Raw genomic sequence first — 19865 nt, forward strand, 5'->3', positions numbered from 1 at the left:
TTGATCAGCATTTGTTGTTCTGTAAATCGGTTGGGACTGTACTCAAAGAAGGGTAGAAAAATGAGAGGTGACATAGAATTATTAAGAGACTTGACAGGGTAAATGCCAAAAGGATGTTTCCCCTCATAGGAGCATGGGAGAGTCTCTAGCCAGAAGGCATGGCCTCAGAATTAACGCGTTCAATTTAAGACTGAGGTGAGGATGAATTTCTTCTGAAAGTTTTTGGAACTCCTTGTCAGAGAACTATGGGGAAAGAGTATTATGTATATTTACAGCTGAGGTGGATAGCTTCTTGATCAGTAAGTGAATTAAGGGTTATGGGGAAATTGGTGGAATTTGGATGTGAGGAGAGTCAGATCAGACATGATCCTACTGAATGATGGAGGAGGCTCAAGGAACGGAACAGTCTACTCCTGTTCTTGTTTCTTATAGTCTTATAGAATAAATCACACTAAAAGTATGGACTTAGGCTCTGTTTATATACAGTTGTCATTGAGTGTATAACATCTATCAATTTTACTTTCCCCCATTCAAGTTCCCCAGAATGAAAGTCAGGAAGCATGCAATAATGTGTACTGTTTCTTGAAGATATTTTCATATTAATAGATAAATACTTTTTTCTACATGAATGTAAAATGTCAAGGTACAAGTGGTTAAAAGTAATCTTTTATCAATTGGATGCATCCACAATCATAGAATTACTGACCCATTTATTTTTGGTAAAACAATGTCACATAGAGTCATAGAGATGTACAGCACAGAAATATACCTTTTGGTCCAACTAGTCCATGCCAACCAGATATCCCAATCCAATGTAGTCCAATTTGCCAGCACTTGGCCCATATCCCTTTAATCCTTTTCTATTCAAATACCCACCCAAATGCCATTTAAACACTATAATTGTACCAGCTTCCACCGCTTCCTCTGGCAGCTAATTCCATACATGCACCACCCTCTGTGAGAAAACGTTGCCTCTTAGGTGCCTTTTATATCTTTCCCCTCTCACTCTAAACCTATGCCCTCTAGTTCTTGACTTCCCCATGCCAGGGAAAAGACTTTGTCTATTTATCCTATCCATGCCCCTCATGATTTTATAAACCTCTATAAAGGTCACCCCTCAGGTTCCGATGCTCCAGGGAAATAAGCCCTAGCCTGTTCAACCTCTCCCTTTAGCTTAAATCCTCCAACCCTGACAACATCCTTGTAAATCTTTTCAGAACCCTTTCAAGTTTCACAACATTCTTCCGATAGGAAGGAGACTACATTTGCACACAATATTCCAACAGTGGCCTAACCAACATCCTGTGCAGCCGAAACATGACCTCCCAACTCCTATACTCAATGCTCTGACCAATAAAGGAAAACATACCAAATGCATTCTTCACTATCTTATCTACCTGCAACTCTACTTTCAAGGAACTATGAATCTGCACTCCAAGGTCTCTTTGTTCAGCAACATTCCCCAGAACCTTACCATCATATGTTCTGTTCAGTTTAGTATCAAAAAACTCTTGAGCTCTATATAACATAATGGCAAGCTAGAAGTAATCTGAGAAATAGCTGTAGAAATATGTCCGATATTAATGTTTCAGTCTTTCAGTTGTGTTGATTTCTAATGACTCATCGCCTGCATCAGCCTCAAATGTATTCACTGCATCTAAGTACATTCTAATTATAAATGCGCTCATGGTGAGTAGCTATTTATCAACGATTGAATTGCATGAAATTCTGAGGTCAACCACCAGTGGCTGCACCAGATCATGAAGTGACCCAAGTCCCTTGTGCTGAAGCTATTGTGAACTCAATATTTTGAAGTTTGTTCTGTTATCACTTGAGCAAGACTACATCATGGAACAGATCTATCCAAGGAGCCAGATAAGGTATTCTATATCCAAAAGTCCCTGATGAAGAACAACACCTCACTGTCTGTGCAGAGACCAATTAACATCAGGGAGTTCTCCGAGTCTCCCACTACATCCTCAGATCCGCCTGCAGTTATAAATCAGTTAAAGTTTATCACATCGACCTGTGGAGTTTGGACCTAACAGCAACAGTAACAACAATGTCACAGCTACTAGGTATATTATTTCAGTTACTGGGGTTTACACTTTGTCTTGTCACTGGTCTTGCACTAGTTTTGTCACAGATGGATTTTAATCTCAGAAGCTATAAAAATTGCATGTCAGTTCACTTAGTGATAAACAGCCATTTGGGACAGACCACTGGAAAGCCGCTTGTTACAATCCAACTTGTTGACCATTACCTGATATCTGCTCATTATCCCCATTAATGGTGTCCATTGCTTGACAACCAGTAGCATTCTGGGCTTTATAATTGACCAGAATGTAACTAGCCTAACCATAGACACACTATGATTGCATCTGGTCAGACACAGAATTCTGTGGCAAGCTATTTACCTCTTGACTTCCCAAATTCTGTCCATACATTCAAGGCAGAAGTCAGGAATGTCCAGCCTGAACAAATGCAGCTCCAACCACACACACAAAGCTTAATATCATTGAAGACAATGCAGCTTACTTGTCTATGAACTCCTAAATCATCTCAGGCATTCAGTCCTGCCACCACCGGTGCATAGTGGCAACCATGTATATCACACACAAGATGCACCACAATCCTTCACTTAGTATCCTGCAAGCACCTGCCAAACTTGCGACATCTAACATTCAGAAGAACTAAGGTTGCAGAAGCATGAGAATATCATGGCTTGTAAGTTGCCCTCCACATTACACCCCATCTGACTTTAGAGCCATATTATCTGTAATTGGGTCAAACTCTACATTCCAACAGACTGTGGGTGTACCTAGGCCATTTTGTTTGTAATAATTCATTAATTCAGTGTTGAATTCTCAAGAGCAATTAAGGATGGCTAACGATTTTTGGCAGTCTCAGAAACACACTTATCCCATGACAGAATAACAAAAAGTTAAGTATGGCCAGCATTGGCTATTCCATGCTAGATTGATTTGTGGTGATAACTGCTGAAAATGTGTTGCTGGAAATGCGCAGCGGGTCAGGCAGCATCCAAGGAACAGGAAATTCGATGTTTCATCTCACCTATGGAATTTCTTCAGAAGTTGCCCTGGAAAAATTGCATTCAGTGATCTTTCCGATCTGTAAATATCTGAGGCTGGTTAAGCTACCTACACTAATAGCATAGCAGAGATCGTCAATACCAATTCTGAGCAAGTAATCAGGAATATTCCATAGATGTGCCATTCAACAAGTGAACAGATATGTTTCTGCAGGGTAGACTGGAGTTGTGCATCAGGACAATTTGGAGATCCAAACACAACTGACGCAGTGAGAACTTCACTGGAAATTAAAACTTCCTTGCAATGATTACCCTGTATCTGGAGCTCTCCAAAAGAATCCTGGAGGTGGAGATGTTGTGGAGTGAAGAATCTCAAACCAGCTCTATTCATGGGTAATTAATAAACTGAGCCCTTGACTCACCACTGACACACCAAACTACATGCCCAACACACCAAGACATCCAAGATTCAACAACCCCACCTCAACCTGACCCCAACGACCATCCCTTCCAACACCAGAACCCTGACCCCATTACCAGATCAAACACTTCTGTTTCCCATCCTATATCCCATTCTGCTGCACCTTAGCCAGACAGTTCCCAACAAACGCACCTCCAAATGACCTGACAACCTCCACTGGACTGTCCCTCCATCTCCAAAACACCACCCCATCCCTGACTCAGATTCACAGGACCCTTCAATTCCACCTCAGCTCAACACCTTACTCCCACATCCCTAATCTGGCCATGATCTATCCTAAACATTCATCCACTTCATAGTCATCCGAACCCCCTCCACCCCCCCCCCCCCCCACCCACTCCCTTTCTTCCATCCACTTGTCATCATATCCCTACACAAAATTTAAACCATAAAATACAACCCTGCTGTCAAAAGAAGCATAGCTTCCACGCCGATCGAATTCAGGGGCCGGCTGCTACGTTTTTTGGATTGGATACCAATGTTTCAGAAAAGGGGGAGTCCTCTCCAGGAAATTCCAGGGCAAAACTGAGTGAGATGAGTGAGTATCTTTCAGTCCGGTCATGCTCAGACATAGGGCTTCTGATCCTGTGCAGAACGTTTTGGGCAAAATGTAAACTGGTCAAGCAATAGGAATAAAAGTCTTTCCAAAAATAACATACAAGGCAGTCTGGCATTGGTATTTTGCTGAAAAACAGAGGACTGCATGTTTTAAAGATACAGCAAGAAATATTCCTTAAGTGCAAAAAAACTCAAAATTGATCAGATCTGCAGTTTGGTTTCATATAATTTCATTGTCTACTCCTTAAATTACTACAGAATTACCCTACCTTATAGAACTTAAGTGGTTAGAAGAAAGCGAAACGTGAATCTTATTTGGGTGATATGAGCCGAGTTCACACTGAGCAATCAAATGAAATATTCATTTACTATAGCATCTGTTTTCTAATCTGAAATTTTAATTTAGGTTTCTCTTTGTGTTCTCTCACATAACGATTACAACATGAGATGTACAACAGCGGGGCAAAAGAATGATCATTTCGGCTTTGAATTATTGAATAAGATACCTTCTAAAAATTTAAAACACTATTCCCTGTGGATCACATTTTGACTGTGCCACCACAAGCCTCACATTAAAACAGTTGAAGCATTAAATCCTTCAAGCTAGTCTTAATGAAGCATACTAAATCAGTTAGAAGATTCTTACCATTACAATTTTAGTCTTAAAAACAGTCTCCTACCACTGGTCTAAATGTAACATTACCTAAGGAGCAGATATAAACAAATGTTTGAGGATTAACAATCTAACTTTAATTTTTCTAAAAACATTCATTTTATGGTTCAATATACCCATTAGGAATTAACACTTCTATCTTCCCCAGGAATTATTTCTGCCTCAAATCTGCTGAAACCCTCATCAATCTATTCGATAACTCAATGCTTGATAATTCCAACATTTGTTTGACCAGATTTCTGCCTTCCATCCTCCATGACTTTGAGCTAATCCAACACACTGTTTCTTGTGCTATAACTTGCAACAAGGCTCATTCATTCATCATCTCTTTTTTGCTGCACAGATTGGCCCTGGACTAACTTCCAGTCCAGCAATGCATTAATTTAAAAATGCATATCTTTGTTTTCAACACACATAATATCATGACTATCCCACAAGCCTCTGGGTTTTCTACACTCCAGGTCAATTTTTCTTTGCAAATCTCTGATTCCCTTTGCCCCGCCATTTCAGACTGTACTTTCAGCTACTGGACCCACATCGCTGGAATTACCTCTCAAAACTTTTCTATTTCTCTCTGCCTCCTCTGCTTAAGATGCTCCTAAAATCCTCACTCTTTGATCAAGCCTTAGATCATCTGTGTAGTCTCTCCTTATGCCATTTAGCATCAAATTTTATTTGATAACACTTTTTTTAAAGTGCATTGTGATATTAATTTACATTAAAGGCATTCTACAAATGTGCATTATTGTTAATGAAACAGTTCACATTCTATGTACCTATTGCATGATAGAATTGAAATGATATTATGTTTGAGCTTTACTTAAAACTCTGATAGTGAGTCAGGTCATTGCCAAGCAATTGCTAAATGTTCAGAATAAAGGGAAACTCAAATATGAACTTAGCTGATTCACTGGCCTGTCTCTTTAAGAAAAACTGTGCTTTATTTAAAAACTGCTCTCGCAGGAGTGGTGTGCTTTAATGTTCATTACTGTTCTGCAGATGCTTGATGAGATGTCAACAATAATGTAGGAAGCATTTGCACACCTCCAAGTTTCACCCACCTTTTCATTAATGCATGGATGTCAATCCATTTTGATTATGATGCTAGTAAATGATTATTTGCATGTGGGTGGCAAGATTACCACCTGCGTGGGTAGAGAGTGTTTGTCAGGGTGAAATTATCATTCATTCCCAGTTGTGCCCATTTAAAAAGTTTTCAGCTTTTACCAACTTTAAAAACATGTGCTTTTACTTGGGGTACAATTGGAGCTATGTTTTCAGTGTGCTGGGATATTGCTGGGTCAACTCCACTGCAATTGGGAAGAGGGAGTCAAAGAAAACATGTACTTTCATCATCCAACACTTATCATAATACTTAGCCAGCAATCTTACTTCCCTTTTCTGGTAATAATATTGGGGCTTTTTAATGATCATCTTGAAGGATTTCTTCATTGTATATATTTATTGACCACCAATCATTGAGAATAATTGTGAAGATTCATGTAATTTTATGCGGTAAAATATACCTTAGGTGTCTGTTTTAAGTTAGTGGAATGCTCCTCATTACTCCTATAGAAATGTTATTCAGTTAAACAAATGAATGGTGGAATAGGCTAGAGGAACTGAAAGCCTTGTTCCTGATTCGGTGTATGGAATTAAGTAATCAGGATGTGCAGTCCAACAGAGCTTTCTGCAATTGGAGCATTAAATTCTATGTTCATGCAGTGACTTCCAGTTGTCAATCAAACTATTATCACAATGGGTAGAATTTTCAAGCCCCAGTGGGGGTGAGCACCATGGGAGGCAGATGCTTAATTTGTGCTGGGGACAGAGGAGAGAGGGTCAACCGGGCAACCATGCCGACATATGACAGGGTGTCAGTTAAGGTGGGTAGAAGAACCTCTGGGGGATTATGAACAAGCCAATTGCAATCTCTTAGCAGCAGGCTGTACTGTGAAGGGACTCCTCTGCCAGGATAGTGACCCAGCTGCTCAAGGCAATTTGTTTTATATTTAAAGTTTTAATAACTTGGAAATAAACACCACTGTTTGGAGGCCCTTTCTTTCCTATGTACCTGAATAATGAGCTGCTGCTTCTTCAGTGCAGAAGGACCTCCTGCTGGCCATTCAGCTTTAAGTAACCATTCAGTGTCCTTATTTGGACAATAGGCTGACCGTCTGACCACTCATTTGCAAATGTGGGACAAATCACTGTTCTCAGCAGAGCATGGAGCTGGGACATTGCCCAGGCCTGCTGCCTGCTTCTCCAATTGATCCCTACCTCAGGCATCTAACTCAAAGAGAAACCTTGTCTTTTTGAATGGAGGTGGATATTGGACAGGGAAGGGAACTAAAGGGAGAGTTCCACGGTGAACTACCTGTTCACAAAATTGCATTCCTGCAACGCTAAAGGCAGGCTGCTGGCATGGCCTACAACCAGGGTGTGAAATGAAGGTGTAGGGAATCCTAAAAAGGAAAAACTATGTTAATAAAAATGCTTTAATAAATAAACATGTTGTAAACAAACAAATTAGCATCAATTGACAATGGAAACAGTATCTGAATGGTACTTTCTGTCTGAGCTTTCAGCACTTCACTATCTGGAGAAATCAGGAACAACATGTAGTCAGCTCACTACTGGACTGTTCTTTGTCTCTGATGCTCTAAATATCAAGATAAGAAAAGGTTTTAATGATGTAGAAATAATAAAGAAGGAAATGGTGAGGACATTGGTTTACGCAGTATAGGCTACAACTGAGCGGTTAGGCCAACAGGAAGACAGCACAGTTCTCTCAAAGGTTCAGTGTTCAGTTTTCTGTTGTGTGACAAGATTAGCAGGAGATACCACTTTGGGTAGTTTTGATATCAGTGTTTTTTTTCTGTTCAGAAACATCCATCAACTAATGCATAAAAATAGCTGAAAAACTACTACAAAAGCATACAGAAAAACCCTTTTACTCACTATATTCACAGAAACATTCCATTAAAGTGGATATTTCATGCTGTAATTCAACAAATTAAAATACAATACAATCTAAAATTGCATTTCATATCAGTAATATAGATAATGGTATCTACCACTAAGCATAGGTTAAATTGGATGTTTACTGATAATAATATTTCATTGTTTCCAGGGAAAATATTCACAATTTTCAGTTATCTTCACTACTTTTACAAATGTTTTTTCAGCAATTTTCTATGAGCTGCTTTTATTCAGGGTATATGAACTGATTTTTCTCCTTTCTTTTATCTCTGCCTGTTGTATAGACTATTCCTAACATGTAATAGTGGTTTTGAAAAGGTATCTTCAGGTCTCTGCCAATATTCTAACAGCCGTCTTTATCAACTTATGTTTCAATTTTCTCGCCTTCACAGCCCTCAACATCTCCTGACTCAAAATACATTTTTGTCTGTGAATTCAGGCTAGGGATTTGAACTTAACCATTATTGGCCTTGCGTGACGATAACATAATGCCCTGCCGATGTGCTGTCCTTTCACTGTTTACTTATTAGCACAAATAGTTACTTGGTGGTGAGCCAAAGACTTTGCAAATCACGCATAACATGAAATTATGTAGAATTACACCGAATTTACAACACAGAAAAATGCCATTCATCCCACAGGTCTCTACACAAACTTCCTTCCACTTTATAACACCATTTTGACGTAACCTTCAACCAGTTTCTCCATCATATGTTTAATCAGTTTCTTCATGAATAGATCTACGCTAGTCAATTCAATCACTCTGGTGGTACCAGAGTTCCATATTCTCACTGGGTCATCTTTGGTTTGGGTCCAAGACATTATAAGTGTTAGGAAGTACAAGTGAAAAGTTTCCACGCATATGAACTGGGCAACAACACCAATAAAATTTACTTTTTACAAGTGCTATAAAATGAAGCTTTGAATAAACATGATTCTGGCACATTTTAAATATAACTCAGAAGAAATCATTGCTTGCTCTGCTGACTGTACTGAAAACAGAAGTGGGTCTGAGGCTGCATAACCACATGAAACTGCTATCAGCCTCTGAGTTGCTGAATACATCTGCAGGTTTTTTTACTGAGGAGTGATAAACATGTGATTGCAGGCGAATTATCCACAGGTATTCGAGTCCATCACGAGCATTATGTAACAATATGTCAAGCAGATGATCAGTCACAATTACAAAAAAACAAAGCAGTAGAAAAAGCTCAGGGCATGCATAAAATATGCTGCCATTATTGAGCATAATTTTGAATTACAACCTAATATAATTGACATTTTTAAAATAATGTAAATAATAATCAGTCGTCTTCCATATTATTACAGTGCTAGCTCTTACCTCTCTGTAGGCTCTTCTGCAAGATCAACACTGCCTGTTTCCACTGCTCCTTTGTTCTCTTTTTCTTCTTTAACTGTATCCTTTTGGTCAGAAATTTTAGCGAGTCCTTCATCCTCTGGTGTGCGTGGCACTGTATTCTGCTGATACCATGGCTGACTGTCAGGTCTGTTGTAAATTGGAGCTGGCACAGGTGCCAGTAAACTGTTTACAGGGCTGCTGTTTTTCCTGAGTCCACTTCTGTCCCTAGAGTGGCTTTTCAATCTGCTCTGACCCAGACCACGGTGCTCAAATCCCTCCTGCTGGAGACAGCCACTGCTTCCAGAAGAGCTCTGCGAGGGGTGGCTAAACCATTTCCATCTCAGCCTCAGAATCTGTTTCATGTCAAACTCCTTCCTCCCGGACACAGACATCATTGTCCTAGAGAATCTAAAACTTGTAGATGTGAAGTAGCTTTGTTTTCGACACAGTTTCACGCCTCTGCACCAAATCCCTTCACTGAAGAAACCAAAAAGAACAAGCCTTCTCTTCTCTGAGCAGTATACAGTGCTGCTAGCACTCACTGCAAATACTAAGCTGCTGCTAACTGTGTAGGTGGGATACCATACTGACAGGATGATGAGGTCAGCCCTCAAACGAGTAAATCAGATTAACACAGGAAGACAGCTACCAAAACTCTAAACAGCAGCTGGTCTTACATACAGTTAAACAAAGATTGAACAGCACTGTCCTTTGCTTAGCAAGATTCCATCTGTTTTCAGGAAATGCAAGCTGTAATATAAAATCCAGGAAAACATGCATAAAATAAAGTACTAGGCTTGTGTTTCCCAGGAGAACTACATGCAGCCTTTTCCTTTTCTAGATGGCACTCTCATTAACTTAATAAAGGATTGAAGAAATAACCAAGCATTTTTTTTTAGCCTGGCTTTAATGGTTCCTGGACTTGCCTTATCACTATCTTCAGTGAAAAAGGGGTCAAAAGACAAGTGTCAACTCCAACCACACACTAAACAGCAGTTTTAAATGGAGAGACAGAAGAATAGCCGAAGTCAATTAGGATGTTTTGTGATGTGATTAAACTAGGGCAAAGGCTGTTTAAATCTTGCAGAAGTGTCATTGATCGAGCGCAGTTTCTCTGCATGATGTACGATGTGAAAGAATCACTGGATGCAAGTTAAAAATAGCGAAATAAATGATTTCTTCCAATACAGAAACTCAGTTTTGATTCATAGTTTTCCAGGTATTTCGCCAGTAATAAAAAGAAACAATCTCACAGGATGACTTTATTCTTAATGCAGGAGGTCATGCTTCAAGCAGGGGGACAAAACAAAAATGGAAACTCTAATACAAGTTGCCTGTGATTGAAACATTGGTCCGTAAAGTCAAACCATAAATTAAGTCAAGTTCCGTCATTCTAAAAGCTTTGACTATCTTAACTTCTACAAATCAGAAAATGACACTTAATCTCAGATATGGGGGCATGTTTTCTGTTTGGCTTTTCTTTTGATGAAATTATGGGTACAGTGAAAAATGAATCAATTCTTAATTTGTAGGAATAGAATATTATCCAATTTTTAAATCCTCCAAGTCTAATAATCCTTTGTTTAGTGACCCCCCACTGCAAGAGGTACTATAAAAGCAGCACTGAGCTTATGGTCATAGATTATGGAGAAAATATGAACAATTTACACAGTTGTAGGTCTGGATTTTAACTTACGTGAGCCATCAGGAATGAAGAAGAGCTGGGAGTGGCAACTTTGTCTGTCAGGCATGGAAAGTCGAGTTTTATCTCCCCAGTATGCGCTTGACGCTGCTGATTGTCTATCGGGCAGTTCCTCAATCTGAATGATGAGCTTTGGTTTCAGCTAAGCAGACAATCATGTGGCTGTGGCAGGGGAAGGTCAGAGAAGTGAATGGGGTGTGATCATTGGCCGATCAAGATGTTTGGCAACGTGGGCGTTGCAGAGTGAAGTTAGTACTCTAGGGCATAGTATCACAGGCATCAGGTGAATGAAGTCAGAATGGGTTGAATCAGATGATGCCAAGGGATTGGCGGTTGAAGGAGTGAGTAGGACAAAGGGAAGATCAGAAGCCTATGGAGGTAGGAGGTTTGGAAATAGGATGCCTTTATGTGCAATGTCAAGAGATTGAAGGTCTCACAGGAATAGTTAATGGGGGGGACAAGTGAGTCTGATCACATGGCTTTCTCAGGGACATATTCAATTTAGCAAGTAGATGTAAAAGTTCTTACCTGATGAATCTGACAGCCCTCGTTTGGCTGTGTTTCCAACTTTTGTTAAAGTCACAAGTGAGGGCATTTAGGAGGGGGATTCAGGAGTCAGGATTCTAAATGTGAAGGCCTTAAACCAACACTCAATTATTGTTAAATTCTTACAATACTGTCAAGTCTTGTATAGATGTTCTATTAGCTGGGTAAATGGTATTCCCGGTGTAACCAAGTAATGGAGTTAGAAGATTTGATTTATTTTGGAGAAATCACGTGCATTTATATGGCAACTTATTTTGACTTTAGGAAATCCTAAAGCATTTAATTTTTTTTGTTTTTGTTTATTTTTTATTTGGACATGACTGATTAGGCCAGCAAATGAGGGTTCAGTGTCAATCGCATTTCTGTGGGTCTGCAGCCAAGTGTAGGCCAGACTAGGTAAGAGTGGCAGATTTCTTTACCAAAGAACATTAAGCTTTCTTATTTTTTAAATTCCAGATTGTTACTGAATTCAAATATTCACAAATGCCATGGTGGGGTTCAAACTCATATTTCCAGCAAATTAGTCTGATGTCATGGCTTACTAGAGTATTGAAATTTCCACTTCCTCTCCCATGTTATCACATGGACAAATTTGATAGTCAATTTACACATGGCAAGCTCCCACAAATAACATGTATTTATGAGACATATATTTCTACAGTACATTAGCAAAATAAAATATCTATAGGCATTTCACAGTGGCATTATAAAGCAAAGTTAGACTTCCTAGACAAATAAGGAGATGGTAAACAGATGGCCCAGGTGAAAGAAATGGGTTTTAGGTGATTTTCAGTTTGGTTTCTGTTTGTCTGTTGCAACATCCAGGCTTGACTAACAACACAAAGAGAAACACAAGTAGACACACATCATGAAGCACCAAATAATTGAACAATAGAGTATATTATAGAATATGGAAGTAAACTATCCAATTATTGCCCAATAAAGTATGAGGAAATTACAGTGATAAAGCAGGTAAAAGCTATTGGATAAACTTAAGGGACTGAAAGCTGACATATTCCAGAATCTAATGCTTACATCCTACTGTTATAGAAGTGGCATAGTGTATAGTGTATACACTGGTTATGATTTATATTTTATGATTTATAACAGTGCATGTAGTATGATCTATGAAGGTCAACATGGTTCAATGAAAGGAAATCATGTCTGACAAATGTATTAACTTTTTTTGAAGTGGTAAATAGTTAGGTAACTAAAAGAGAACCCAGTAAATGTAAAATATTTGGATTTCAAAATGGCATTCAGTATGATGCCATACAAAAGGCCTATTCATAAGATAAGAGTGAATGGAGTTGGAGTATATATTAGTCTTCATAAATGATTAGTTAGTGGACAGGAACCAGAGTTTAAGGATAAACTCTATATTTGGTGGGCGGCATGGTGGCACAGTGGTTAGCACTGCTGCTTCACAGCACCAGAGACCCAGGTTCACTTCCCAACTCAGGTGACTGACTGTGTGGAGTTTGCACGTTCTCCCCGTGTCTGCGTGGGTTTCCTCCGGGTACTCCGGTTTCCTCCCACAGTCCAAAGATGTGCAGGTCAAGTGAATTGGCTATGCTAAATTGCCCATAGTGTTAGATAAGGGGTAAATGTAGAGGTATGGGTGGGTTGCACTTCGGCGAGTCGGTGTAGACTGGTTGGGCCGAAGGGCCTGTTTCCACACTGTAAGTAATCTAATCTAATATTTTCAAGTTTGCAAGCCATGACTTGCAGTGCCAGAAATCTCAATGCTAAGGCTTCAGTTATTTATCTTATATATTATTAACAGAGATGGAAAGCAATTATTTATTTTTGTTGGCAGTAGGACTGTAAACCATGAGGAGATCACAAAGTGGCTCCAAAGAGATAGAGACAGATGGAGTGAAAGAGAAACAAATGGCAGATAAAGTTTATTGTGGGAAAGTGTGATGTTTTGCACTTCGGTTGTAAAAACAGAAAGTAAAAGTGTTTTAAAAGGTGTTAAACTTCTAAATGTTGATGCATATAGAAACTTGGGTGTTCTCATGTAAGAAACACAATGTTAGGATACCGGTGCAATAAGCAATTTGGTAGACAAATTGGTTTTTATTACGAGGAGATTGGAGGACAGGAATAAGGAAATCTTGCTACAATTGGATTGGGCTTTGGAAAGATTACATCTGGAATATTGTATGGAGATTTTGTCTCCATAATCATGGAAAAATATAAATACTTTATCACATCCATATTTTAAAGGTGTCTAATTCCTTCCAAATATCTTTATTTTATGTTCAAATTCCTAAGGCATTCAGGAAAGTAACATTGAGGTTGTTTTTCCTGGTTTCAAGCTTGGAATTCTGTTGCTGTTAACACATCCTTCCATCTTCACAAATTTATTTCTAGCTATCTCTATCCCCCTTCTTCTAACTTCCACATCATATCCGCCACCTTCTGAAATCATAAGTAGACAAACATATCTACTTTTCCAGTGTGATACCATCCACTTCAATCTTTATTGTGGTTTTTATTTTTCTAATGTAGTCTTTCTATCACCATTTTTTTTGTGTTTCAGTGTTCATACTCAATCCAGACTCTAAACGTCTAGATTTTACCTGATTTATGATATTTTGTAACGCCTCTTCCAAATTTGCAAGATGAGCTGTACCATCAACAAACCACTACTTTGATGTCTTTTTATACACGTTTTACCCCTGGATGTAATTTAATTCTCTAAATATTTGTTCTACCTAAAAATTGAATATTTTAGCCAAAGCACTCAGCTTTGACACACTCCTCATTTCACATGAAACATGCCTGAGTGCCCTCCTCCTAACCTGAGGCTTGCTATTGGTCTCAATGAAGCTCTGGGTAAATCTGTCATTTTTCAGACAATGATACATTTTGGAAACACTTTTATTACCCTTTTGCAGTTAAAAATAATCAAAAGTTTTCTCATAGGCTATGTAACCAGTCTTGTTTAATCCTAGATATCTTTTGAAGATTGTTCTTAGGTTAAATATTCCCTCTCTTACCATGTCTAAATCCAGACTCTTTTTCAACAAGCTCTGCTTCAGATCTGCCATTATTTCTTTCTATTATGATTCTAAAGATCACTTTAGTGAGATGACTCATGATGCTTTTTGCATTAAAATGATTATACTCCATTGCTTTAGGTTTCTTAGGTAGCTTAATGAATAATGAATGTCTCAAGTCACTTGAAATGTCTCTACTGCTATATATTTGATCACAAATTTCTGTTAAGACTTCTAACTCTGTTTCCCAAAGATCTTTTTGATGTTCTCTTGTGCTTTGAACACTAAGATGTATGCTAAAAATTTCATTCAGTGCCTAAGACAAACAAAGAGGTACCTGAACAGCAAGAGCAAAAATAATATTTAAAATGTAACATTCATTAAAGAAAATGACAGCAGAAAGAAAGATTGACTTTGACATACTTGGATGACAGCTATCACAAAGTGGTTACGGATGAGCTACTGGTTAAGGTGAATGAGGATAGTGCAAGACAGATGAGCATGGTATATCATAAAAGCAAATTTCCTGGCGGGGGTAACTATAATAAGCAGCATACTTGTTTCAGAGGTGGTGCAACAAAGGGTCCCATGATTGGTTCCTGAATGATAGAGTTGTCTGATGATGACAGGTCGATTTAATCAGGCCAATATTTTCTGAAATTTAGAAGAATGAACTTCCACTTTCTGTTTTTGCAAACATGAGAGATATCAAAGGAGCTTGACAGGGTAGGAACCAAGAGGTTGTGTCTCCTGGATGAGAAATCAAGAGCATGTGGGTGCAGTCTCAGGTTGATCATTTAGAACAGAGTAGGAGAAATATCTTCCCTGAAAAGGATAAAAATCTTTTGAATCACATCCCCCAGAAGGTAGTGACTATTCTAGAGTTGCATCTATTTGAACGCTGATAAAGATAGACGTTTTGACTCCCATGGACTCAAGGGATATGGGGAACTGACAAGTGAAGTGAGGTAGATGAGCAGACAAGCTCATCTTAAGTACAGAGTAGGCACCATAAGCTGAATGGCTCTTACACGTGAATCCAAAAATATCACTAATGTTATTTAATAAATCATATCTTCACACTGTCAATCATCATATATCTGTGTCTGTCAAATTTTCTGAAAGGTGCTACAGGAGATATGCTAGTAACTATAAAATTCTTCAGTTTTTTAAAACAGATATGCAGTCATTTTTAACTGTTTGTACTCCTTGTAAAATAATTAATTTAAGGTTAACATAAGCTTGGCATAAATAACGGCATATTTACGTTTCTAATAGTTCATCACAGGTGGAAAGCAGCCATGCAAGTCATGCTGAAATAAGCTAATCAGCAACTTTCCCACATACACACTAAACACAGGAAGAATAATGTATTTATCAATTGGAGTTTAATGCCTGCCAGCTATTCAGCAATTGCCTAGGTCAGCAAATTACTATATATCTTCCATGGCAAGCATACAAAATATTATAAAACCACTGGCATAGACCAGTATTCTAATTACTAATGAGACAAACACATAGAAATTTAAGAATTTAAGGGTCATATAGTGGTTCAGTGGTTAGGACTGCTGCCTCATAGTGCCAGGGACCTGGCTTTAATTCCACTCTCGGGTGAAGGTCTGTGTGGAATTTGAACGTTCTCGCCATGTCTGGGTGGGTTTGCTCCAGCTGCTCTGGTTTCTTCCCACAGCCAAAAGATGTCCAGACTAGGAGGATTAACTTGTGGGAAGTACAGCAATGCAGTGGGATGCTCTTTGGAGGGTCAGTATTGACTCAATGGGCCAAATAGCCTGCTTCCACACTGTAGGGATTCTATGAGCTTAGTAACCGCCTCACTACAGTTACAACAATGATGAAATCAAGGAATGATATAGTACAGAAAGTGGCCACTGAACCCAACATACCTACACTGGTGTATTGAATTAATATTTTAGATATAAATGACAAAAAACCATGGACCCAGCATCGATCCTTGTGGCACACTGCTAGTAACAGGCTTCCAGACTGAAAATCAACCCTCTACCACCACCCTCTGTCTCCTAACTACAAGCCAAGTTTGAAACCAATTGGCAACTTTCCCCAGATCCCATGTGATCTAACCTTGCTAATCAGTCTGCCACACAGAATCCTGTTGAATGCTTTGCTGAAGTCTATATAGAGAACATCTAACACTCTGCCTTCATCAATCTTCTTTGTCATTTCTTCAAAAACTCAATCAAATTATGAGACACCATTTCCAACACAAAGCCATGTTGACTATCCCCAAACAGTCAATGCCTTTCCAAATGTATATAAATCCTGTCTCTCAGAATCCCTTCCAACAACTTACCAACCTCTGATATAAGGCTTACCGGTCTACATATCCCTGGAGTTTCCTTATTGACTTTCTTAAATAATGGCTCCTCATTAGCCAACTTCTAGTCTTCTACCACCTCACCTGTGGCTGTTGATTATACAAATAGTTCAGCAAGGGGCACGGCAATCTCCTTCCTAGCTTCCCACAAAGTTCTGGGAACTACTGATCAGGTCCCACGCATAGATCCATATGTATGTGTTTTAAGAACTCCAGCACCTCCTCTTCTTTAATATGAACACTTTTCCAGACATCACTATTTATTTCCCCAAGTTCTCTAGCTTCCATTTCTTTTCCACATAAATATTTGTTTAACATCTCATCCATCTCCTGTGGTTCCACACAGACAGCCTTGCACAACCTAAGGGGCCTTATTCTCTCCCTAGTGACTCTTTTGCCCTTAATGTATTTATTGAATATCTTTGAATTCTCCTTAACTCTATTTACTAAAGCTATCTCATGTCTCTTTTTTACCCTCCTAGTTTCCCTTTGAAGTATACCCTTGTTGCCCTTATGCTCTTCTAGGCATTCACTCAATTCCAGCTGTCCTTTCCTGATATTTGCCTCCTTGTTCATGACCAGAGCCTCAATTTCTCTTGTATTACAGCCTGCATCTTGAACTTCACACTAACAGGAGCATACTGTCTCTGAAGTCTCGTTATCTCATTCTTAAAGGCCTCCTACTTCCCAAACGCCCCTTTTCCTCCAAACAGCCTCCCCAGTCAACATTTGAAAGTTCTTGTCTAATATCCTCAACATTGGTCTTATTCCAGTTTAGAACTTTAACCTTTTGATCAGGTCTACCCTTTGCCATAGCTATTTTAAACAAATAGAATTATGTTCACGGATCTCCAAGTTCTCCCCCACTGACATTTCAGTCATTTACCCTGTCTTATTTCCAAATAGAAAGTTACGTATTACTCCTTCTCTAGTAGATACTTCAACGGCATGGATGAATTGGATGGAAGAGTTTGTTTCCTTGTTATATTACTCTCTGATTCTATAATGAGTTGAGGCAGTACACAAGAAAGGGGAAGAAAGCATTGATGAGAGAAGAGCAGAAAGTGGCCAATACCATAGCCAAGGAACATGAAGACCAGCACTTTTGTTTACCTTGTTACCAGTAGAAGTTCTTGATTTTCTTGTATGAAACCTTCCTCAAAGACAATGATAAACACACTACGCTTTAAAACAATAGCTTCCTCATTTGCTTGTTGCGCCACTGGGCATTTGTCTAGTTGACTCAAGTCTGAGTGATATGCAGGTTTGCTTCAAAGAGAGGTATAGCGGTGTGACATCCTCCCTTATATAGTCGAGGTGGTAAAGACAGGTCCCCTCTAACATGTCCAGATTATTTCTGTTAGGACCTGTCAATGCAAATTCTGGTCGGTGGATATGTAACACTTGAGATGAAATGGACAGCTTTTCTTGTTTTTAATGAATGTTCTTCCTCCACCAAATGTGAGGATGTCATTGGATTCCCAAATCTAATTCATTCTGCCAATTAGGTTGCTGCCAGTGAAAAAAATATTCTACATATCAGTGGACAACTCCAATTCAACGAGGAGTAAATGTTGAAGAATTAGTGGAAATGCAGAGAGTGATGGACAATAAGATGAAAATGTGACCTTACAAACCAACATTCAGTTTTAAGGTTTAGGTTTGCTCGCTGAGCTGTAGGTTTGATATCCAGCTCAGCGTGCAAACCTACACCCTTAACCTCAACCTGAGCTACAAACCTTGCATTCAGTTTTAAGTCATGAACTCGAAAGGTTTAGGCCAACTGGAAAAGAATGCACCTGTTTCAAGGGCGACAAGATATGCCAAGATTATACAATTGCCTTTTGATTGGCAGCCCTCTGACAGTATTGACATTCTCCAGTTTTGGTTCCAAATAATATTTGTACTCCATCAGAATAGGTGACTGGGAAAGAATGAATTAAAGTAAATTTGAAATCACGACCACTCCCCATTTCTGATGTGTTGATGCTGAACTTACTATGGAATTCACTAAAACAAGCATTTCTCTCTGACTATTGGATTCCCACATCAGCAGGAAATTTCTCTCTCTTGAATCACTTTGGCTGAATCATTGAGCATGAGTGTATAAGGAGATACCTCAGAAGAAAGAACAGGTTCAGAATGCAGAAGATATGTTTGACTGGGATTTGGTTAGAAAAGACATGAGAGAGATTGCTAAGTCCCAGGCACATTGGGATTACCTGACAGACACAATACACTCAGTGGCCATGAGAACAAGGAGAAGACTTTGTAAGAATGACCACAATGCATACCACGTCATGTAGTTGGTAGGTTATCCAAGGAGGGAGGACCACGACAGAAATGTGTGCCTTTTCTCTAAGACTGTTTTTCTTTAAGAACTGCAAGTGCCCTGTATATATAATTATGACTCTGCTCGTTACAATGGATCTGGGTGGGATACACTTCGGAGGGTCGGTGTGGACTTGTTGGGCCAAAAGGCCTGTTTCCACACTGTAAGGAACCTAATCTAATCTAATCAATGCTTACAATTAGCAGTGTAACAGGAAGGTTATTCATAGGCTTTTCCACCTTCTACTTAATCTGGGCAGCTGGGTGGGGAGGGGGGAGGGAGAAGTGGCATTCTCTCCTGCCACTATCTGCCCTATTAAATGCCCTCCGCAGGGCATTAAATTTGCTCAGTGAGCTGGCATTTTTGATCATGTTAATACAGTCGGTTCTTCATTCTTGCTAGTGGAACATTGTTCTCCATCCTGCTGCCTCCTTAAAAATTAATCAGGGTCACTTAACTAATGTTAAATGAAGTGGAAAAGATTTTTTATAAGGAGAATCCATGTCCATCCTGCTAAAATGTCCTTTAAAATGAAAATGCTTCAGGAACATTGGTGTGTAATTATTTCATTACTTAATGTTAGCAGAAATTATTAAACCTATTATGCACATTTATATTAGGATTCAGTACAAGGTTGATTTAAATCAAGTTTCTGGTATTCATTTTTTTTATTTCTTCTTGGGTTTTTTTTTCTGATCTTTCTTGGTCTTCAGCAGTCTGGAAAAGTCTGTGATGATGAACTTTACAAATTGGTTGAAAACACAGCCTTTCTCTAATCTAATAACCATGCCCTTGAAACGTCTCTGAAATTCTCTTGC

At 39.0% G+C, this 19865-nt stretch overlaps 1 protein-coding gene across 3 annotated transcripts in view; it reads right to left on the reverse strand.

Annotated features, from left to right (window-relative positions):
• LOC132820470 (kelch-like protein 4) overlaps positions 1-19865 on the reverse strand; it is a 310868-nt gene that overhangs the window by 149811 nt on the left and 141192 nt on the right. The window contains exon 1 of one of the 3 annotated variants that reach the window (XM_060832643.1): positions 10803-10873. The exons of 1 other annotated variant lie outside the window; for it this stretch is intronic. Coding sequence is in view for 1 of the 2 variants with exons in the window: in XM_060832642.1 (XP_060688625.1) it covers positions 9089-9498 (410 nt within the window). In the remaining variant the exon portion in view is untranslated. Of the gene's footprint in view, positions 1-9088; positions 9499-10802; positions 10874-19865 lie in introns of those variants that run through there. One more of the 3 variants, XM_060832642.1, reaches the window with a different exon arrangement.

Source organism: Hemiscyllium ocellatum, chromosome 11, assembly GCF_020745735.1.
Source record: "Hemiscyllium ocellatum isolate sHemOce1 chromosome 11, sHemOce1.pat.X.cur, whole genome shotgun sequence".
NCBI classification, from domain to species: domain Eukaryota; kingdom Metazoa; phylum Chordata; class Chondrichthyes; order Orectolobiformes; family Hemiscylliidae; genus Hemiscyllium; species Hemiscyllium ocellatum.